General features: G+C 49.7%; 1 protein-coding gene across 1 annotated transcript; it reads left to right on the top strand.

Annotated features, from left to right (window-relative positions):
* The first annotated feature begins 221 nt into the window (after positions 1-221).
* Positions 222-7,375, top strand: LOC142574485 (endothelin-converting enzyme 1-like). The gene is made up of 5 exons (XM_075683548.1): positions 222-611; positions 1,699-1,895; positions 3,420-3,675; positions 5,035-5,178; positions 6,120-7,375. Exons 1-5 carry the CDS (start codon positions 222-224, stop codon positions 7,359-7,361), a joined length of 2,229 nt encoding a protein of 742 aa, XP_075539663.1. The 3' UTR covers positions 7,362-7,375.
* Positions 7,376-7,724: the final 349 nt, after the last annotated feature.

Here is a 7,724-nt window from a genome sequence, read left to right as displayed (position 1 = left end):
TTCTGCTTTCTTTCACCATGTGTAGTTTATGCAAGGCTGATCACTCTATTACAGATTTTTTTTACTTTAGTTATGATCGTTTTCTTTTATTTTTTATCTTTACATGCATTTTTGTTGACCTTCGGCCATTTATTTTGACCTGTTTTCGTTGATTTGCACTATGGTTGAAGGAATCAACGCCATTATCACCATCATTAAGAAGAAGAAGAAAGAAGAGCACGATGGCTGTTGTCTATGAGAAGTTTGCGAGACCCGAGTCACGGGCTCATGTAAAAGAACGCGCCCAGACAAGATTACCGCTGGATCCCAGGTACTTCGCAGCCTGCAACGCCAGTGGCGATTGCTCTGTCGACGACGCCAGACCCCGGTCCTGGCGCCAGTACTCCGTGTTCGTCTCGGCCGTGGCGCTGTCCACGCTGGCTCTGACGTTCGCGGTGCCTAAGTTGGTGCGGCGTCTGGCCATGGGCTGTGCGTACCCCGACTGCCAGGACCCGGGCGCGGACATCGCCCGCTCACTGAAGCAAGTCCACGTTGACCCGTGCCAGGACTTCTACGGCTACGTGTGCGCAGGATGGCTGCAGGAGAACCCGGACGCAGAAAATCACTTCGAGGCACGCAATACATATCATATTTTTTACCTGAGTTTTCTCTTTTTTTTCAGATTTTGTTTTGGAGCGAAGCAATATTTTCTTCTTCTCACCACTTTCGTGGTGCTGTCGGCTGCCTTAAGTGGTAAGTCACGGAGGGTCAAGGTTTGAGCTGGTCTCATCAGCCATGTGGTGATACTGGTGGTTTGCATGGTGTGCTCGGTTCAACACAGCAGCACCTTTAAATCTAAGCGTCTTCTACCCCTTCTTCCCACTGTGCCGCTTCTGACTGAAGTCTTGCAATGTGGGCTTGTCCTGGACATGGCGAAAATGGGTGCCCTAGTGGCTGTTAAAAATTTTCACACCGCCGCCCACCCCAAGGAGCTTTAAAGATTGGCTCCCACTGGCCGCAGAACGTAGGACAGCGGAGCGTCAGCGTGCGTCCGAGCACACCATACAACCACCAGTATTATCACATGGCTGATGAGGTTAGCTTCCGTTCTCACCTTCCTGTTTTAACACGGTGCTATTGGGCCGTTCAGATGCTTCCTCCAGCTTGAGTTACCACTGTCGCAATCCTCATCGTGTGATGTTTCCTTTGCAGAAGTTGTCGCCAGAAAACTTCATTTGTCTCGACCAATCATTCCATTCCGTGTCCTTGACTTCACAGCCATCGCGACGTCGTCGTCGTCGTCGCTGGCGTGATTTTGCAACAGTTTGCCTGTTTATCTTCGTCCTTGTCGTTAACCTCATGGCCATGCGAGCCACTTTATGTATTGCATTCCTTTCCTTCCAGTGGTCATCTACTATGCTCCACCAGGCGTTAACGTTTCAAAAGTATACGAAGTTGCGCCGTAGAGGACCGACTATCTGTCGATATTCAGCCCTTTTACAAACGCCCAGTATCATAGTACAGGGCCGTCTTCTCAGCTTGGTTTCCTCGGCACACGACCATCTGTGGCATGGGAATAATCATACGCCTGTAACTCATAATTAGAGAACAATGGAGCTCTCGCGGAGGGTTGTGGTGTTTCGCTTCGCGAGGGTGGCGAGAATGTGATGCACGAACACGTGACTGCTGACGCTCCGACTCTTGCGTGACTGTGTGCAGAGTCTGCAGCGCCGCGTTGCCCTCGCCGCTGTCGTCAGCCTTGTCCTCGAAGAGAGCGATGGGCCGAGTCCAGCGCATCGTGTGGCCCGCCTCTTTCAACGCTGCGCTCAGGGCGCCTTCAACGAGCAGGACCGTCTGGACGAACTTCGTCAGTTCATGGCGCGCTTCGACCTGGCGTGGCCAGTGTCAAAGCCCAGGTGCGACCACTTCGATAGTACGGAGCCGAGAAGGCGTGACTGTAGCCGTAGCGGAAAAGTACGTTTAGGCTTGCCATGAACTGTTCTCACGAAGTGCTCCTGGATAGATGACGGTACTGTAGCCGTAGCCAGGAAGGCAACTAGTTGAGCGAGTTGGTTGAGCATGATAAAATGCATGTGATGCTCCTAATAAACGTAAAAAAACATTAGAGCTACAGGGTACACGTTTGCCTTGACCTTGTGCTGCGCTGCTACACGAAACGCACCGTGACAGACGTCTTAATTATCACCTTCTAAATAACTCACCTGCTGGACAACCACAGCGCACCGCAAAAGTTCAATAGAGAGCTTTAGTTTAGGGGACGCAAGGCGTTGAGGCCCCTAGCGCTTGGGTGCGTTTGCGTTTGCGTACGCAAGCAGAAACACGTTATAGGTTAGCGGCCCCAAGCACAAGCCGCTGTGAGGTCGCATGCGCTCGCAGCGCCATCATCGTCTGATCTTTGCTGCGTTATCATTTTTTAAAACATGAAATCAAGCATATGAAGTAAAGCACATAAAACTATTGTTATTAAAACAGTTAATAGAGAGATTTAGGGTGTCCGGTATTCGGGTAAACGCAGGCTGGGGCGTTGGGGTGGAGCCATGAATGGGAGCGGACTGCATGGTGCAGCCACCTGGTGGCGCAAAGCTCAAACAGACAAGAACAGCTAATATTGCAGTAACCAAGTGTATCTTACTTTGCTGCAGGTAGAACTTTTACGCAGCAACACAATTACGCCAGTGCCGGAAATTTACACCAGCACCGAAGTAGAATAGACTTGGTTACAGCAATATTAGCAGCTTTTGTCCGTTTGAGCTTTGCGCCGCCAGGTGGATGCACCATGCAGGCCGCTCCCGTTTATGGCTCCGCCCCAACGGCGTTTATCCAAATACCGGACACGCTAAACTTCTCTAATACATATAAAAAGGACATCTGTCGACACTTGGCGAAATATTTTTTAGATGATCTACCCGCTAGCTACTCGTAAGTTTTCCTGCCATGCGAGAGTCACGTGGGTAACGTGACCACTTAGGTGCAGCGATGTTTTCGGCCGGCCAAACAACCCAAGAACGCAAGTAGACGTAGCGGTCTGCGCATGCGCAGTACCGTCGCCCCTAGTTCTTGCGTACGCAAGCCGCTTGCGTCCCCTAAACTAAAGCTCTCTAATAACGAAGTGACGCTCCGCCGCATTTGCGCTCTCCTTTCTTCCGCAGTCAGCACGAAGTATTTAGAAGGGGAACGCAAACTAAGAGCGACAGTTGCATGTGTTAATGTGACGACACGAACACGGACAACACGCGTTCGCGTTGTCCACTTATGTCCGTGTCTGCACGCCTTACCCTTTTTTTGCATTATGTATCCTTACCAACAAGCTCAGCTTTGTCGTTCTTTGGGAAGTGTTGCAGCTTTCTTTCATGTTTTGTTGTTGTGCACGCTGACAAGACGCTTTATGTTCTGTATGCTGCTGCTTCTGACGGCTGTAGGACAAAGGAGAAGGTGCTCGACCTTCTGGTCGCCTTCTCCCTGGACTGGGGTCTGCCGGTACTGTTCCAGCTTACCGTAGATGCGCATTTTCGGCGGCCAGGCTACCGTGCCCTCCACCTAGGCTCAAGTCCGTACGTGACCGAATGGCTCATTGTCCGAGACAGGCTGCAGGCGCAAGGAACGCTGCTCGCCTACTTCGACAAGGCCTCCGACCTCCTCTCTGGCGCCCCCGCCGATAGAGGCACAGTCCAAAATGCAAGTTCCAGAACTTACTATACTGCAGCAGTGACATAATAATCGTCACCATCATGTCTCCTCTGCAAAAGGAAGACATCTCCCAGAGATCTCATATTACGTTTGCTTTGCCTCGGCTCGCTATCTTTTCATCTTTTGGTTCCTTGCTCTCCTCAACTATACATTTCGTTTCTTGTTACCCCTTCTGTAAGAGTACTAGAGCGCCAGTCGCATGTTTTATGCACATTACATCGCCTGTGCAACTGGATAACCTATTCTTCATCTAGACTAGAATATCGGCTACCCCCATATTTTTTTATTTAATGATAACATGAGATACCTAAGCATTGAGGTGCCCGAATACATCACGACATCAATTATTATGATGTATATAACTGCATAATATGTAAACGTTCCATATGCCATTCGATCAATTCGTCATATTTAGTAGAGTAATCTATACGACTCCATATAGATTCCGTAACATTTTGAAGAATTGTGCGGAAAAGATACGGAATTATTGTAATACGTACGAAACGTTTCAACACAGATGTGCATGAAGCTTATAGTTATTGTGAGAACCCAGGTATTACATACTTATATTTTTTTCTTTTTCACGCACCGAACTTCTTAAAACACAGCGTAAATAACTTCTGGCTACCTGCAGCTGCATAATTTAGGTGTATTGAGAAACTGCAAAGCGGGCCTGTGGATTCTTTCTTGCGCAAAATAGAACGAGAAGTAAATACTTTACAGGTAGCTCATTTACATTCTACGCAGGTTCTATGACGGTTCGTTCATTTTACTCATCTTACGATTACATAAGACCATTCCCAAGTCAGTTTTTCACCCTACTGTGTTATTTGAATGAAACCCGAATTGTAGCAAGAAGCTACAAAGGACACCCAAACTGATTGCTCAGAAAGAAGGCCTCGCTGTTGAAGAAAATTTTGCCCTGGTCTGGGACGAATTTTTCTTCAGCTGCGAGGCTTTCTTTGTGAGAAACCCGTCAGGGTTTCCTTTGTAGCTTCGTCCTACGATTCGGGTGGTTGCCAATTTTTCCCTTTCATGTGCCTTTCAAACATTTGTGATTAAAAAGATAGCAAAATAGGTCTTAGGTCACCATTGATCCCTGACGGGAACAAACGGGTCTAGTGTCAGCCAAAAGAAAGGCATCGATTGTAGATATTTTTAAATTGTATCTAAGGCATTAAGAGACACCCTTGCTCTGGCCATAGTCTCCTTTTTTTATCCAAAGACAGTTACCTAAAAAATTTGCAGCCGGAAGGAAAGTGAACTAATGAGCGAGTGAAGGCTCGAAGAATTGCTCGCTGTTTGTAGGGAAACGATATTAATGTCCACTAAATTGATGCCACGCAGATCCTCGCGGTGGACAACCGTGTCCTCTCGGCCATGGTGTCCTCGACGTTTGAAATCCGCACGGACACGGAAATGCGGTACATTTTGCTAAGCCAGCTTGACGAAGTGACTGGACCCGAACTTAACACAAGTGAATGGCTAGAGGTGAGAAATTCAAGTGTCCTCGAGTAAGAACTGTCCACCGGGTTTTCAAGTTTGCCTCGGCCTAGAGCTCAGCTTTGGCTCTACCGAGTGCAACACAGCTGTTACCGAGCGACTGAGAAAAACATCGCTCTTCAATAACACTCGTTTGCGCTTTCATGTGGGACTAAGGTTTGTTTGAAACACACTCTCGCACCCCGTGTCACTCGTGTACACTGTCAGTGTGCGTAGTTTGGAAATATTGGCTCATGAATCGTCGATGAGTATCATTTAAGTGCAGCGACTACTTCAATCGAGGGGCAGCTTTAGGGGCTCTGAAGTTTTCGGAGCGATGATGGAGTACTGAGTGGAAGAACATTGCACAAAACGGAAGTGACAACACGTGCAAGGGTCCCATCTTAGCGTGAATGCAGATATCTATAGCGCAAAAGAACATGCTTGTCCTATGCTGGCAAATTAAATTTCGTAAAATTCTTGTGATGTTTGTGTGAAAGGAAGTACGCTGTTCTTGCCCCGCCTATTTCGTACCGTTATGTGACCTGGATAAATCTGGCTATTTTTTCGGCAGTCAAGATAAATCACTGCTGAACTACACGATGATGAAGTATATATTAGCAAATTAAGTTGTTGAACGAGTCAGTACACGAACATGAATAAAAAAGAAAAAGCACGAGGTAAATGCGAAGACAAAAGATGCGACAAAACTAGTTGTAGTTCTGTCGCTTTGCTTTCCAGCATGCTTTTTTGTGATGGCGTAGTTTTTTTTTTCTCTCTATGTATGATCGTGGACATTATACAGAGTGACAGTGTAACTAGCATGTCCTGAATTTTGCCCATGGGTTTTGACCCCCTATGGTTGGCTGTTCCTCACGCATCTGTTATTATTATGCAATGGACTAATAACACAGGCAACAAACGCTCTCAACCATTCTTCCAACACTCAGGCAGTAAACGCGCACTTGCCCGACCCTCTGGCACGGAGCAGCGAGATGTTCGTGGTGAACTGGCAGCTACTCGTGCTACTGGGCCAGCTCATGGGCCAGGCCAGTCAGGACGTGGTACCGCTGCTTGCCTACATCACGTGGCACGTGATTGGCGCCCTGGCGCCCATGACGTCACATCAACTCGTTCGGGCACAGTTCGGCGGCAGCCGCATGGCGTCCACCATCTATATGCTAGGCCGCTGCTACTCGGACGCCGACGCGGTGCTGCCGTACGCCTTCGCGCACGTATTCTCTCGCCGATGGCTGCCCCATGACGCAGTGAGCGACGTGGCCGCCATGGAAGACAGCATCCGCCGCGAGGCCAACGCCACCATGAACTCGCTCTCCTGGATGGACGAGACGACGAAAGCCGTCGCGTTCGAGAAGCTCTCCACCCTCCGCGCCATCGTGGGCCGGCCGAAGAACCTCGCGTCCGACCGGGCCCTCCAGCTGATGTACCCGTACCTGAATGCGATGGGCAGCGCAGGCTCGTACCTGACTCTGATGAACTCCGTCAGGACGGCGCAGTTACGGTACGCAAAGCGCTTTCTGAGCGCCAACGGCTCGACAGAGGGCGATGTCAGCGTGCCGCTGACCGTGGTCAACGCCTTCTACCTGCCCGTTTACCACGTCATGGTGATCCCGGCGGCAATCCTGCACCCGCCTTTTTACGTGGCCGGCTACCCGAAGTCCTACAACCTGGGTAGCCTGGGCCACGTGCTCGGTCACGAGATGACGCACGCCTTCGATCCCGACACGGGACTGTACGACCGCAACGGCCAGCGCAGGGACTGGTGGACGGCCGGGTCGCGAGTGCAGTTTGAGAACCGGCTCGACTGCCTCCGGCAGATGTACAACACCATGTCCTGGGCTGAAGGGATCGCGCACGGAGACTACGCGCTCACCGAGAACTTCGCTGACTCGGGTGGTCTGCTCAAGGCGTACCGAGCGTACCGCGCGGTGAGAGCCGGCTCGCAACCAGCGGCTCCTGCGAGTCTTGCGGGGTTCACGGACGAGCAGCTGTTCTTTCTGAGCAGCTGCTTCAAGTGGTGCTCCAGGGAGGATAAGCAGGGTGCCGGATCGTACTCCCCGCCGAGGCAGCGCTGTAATGTCCCGCTTATGAACATGCGCGAGTTTGCTGAGGCGTTCGACTGCGCCTCGGGAACGACTATGAGTCCCTCAACTCGTTGCGACTTTATGTGAAGAGCTCCTGTAGTGCATGCCTGTGTCAGCTGCAAAAAAACTTATTTCTGAATGAAATATTATGATAGAGCCACGGTTGCGCCTTACATTTAGGACGCTATAGAGTGATCGTTTACGATCAATGAACCCTAAATCAGACGTGAGAACACAACATTGACAAGCAATTCTTGTTTGTTTCCTTTTGCGAACATTACAAGGTTTCCGTTTCTTTTTCGTTACGGTAAAATGTTACTTAGTGGACAGCTCTTGTGCCTGTTTCCCAGCCTTGTAATCGCACCTGCGGAGATGCTGAATGGCCATGGTAAGCCACTGCTATATAGGCGCAGACTTTGATGTATGATCTTCGCAAAAAAAAATAATAAT

Source organism: Dermacentor variabilis, chromosome 3, assembly GCF_050947875.1.
Source record: "Dermacentor variabilis isolate Ectoservices chromosome 3, ASM5094787v1, whole genome shotgun sequence".
Classification (NCBI taxonomy): Eukaryota; Metazoa; Arthropoda; class Arachnida; order Ixodida; family Ixodidae; genus Dermacentor; species Dermacentor variabilis.
This window is presented reverse-complemented; position numbering and strand designations above follow the sequence as displayed.

Coding starts and splice junctions, on each gene's coding strand:
- LOC142574485 (XM_075683548.1), top strand. CDS start 222: ATGGCTGTTGTCTATGAGAAGTTTGCGAGACCCGAGTCACGGGCTCAT. Junction 1,896..3,419: donor TGGCCAGTGTCAAAGCCCAG/GTGCGACCACTT, acceptor TGACGGCTGTAG/GACAAAGGAGAAGGTGCTCG. Junction 5,179..6,119: donor ACACAAGTGAATGGCTAGAG/GTGAGAAATTCA, acceptor TCCAACACTCAG/GCAGTAAACGCGCACTTGCC.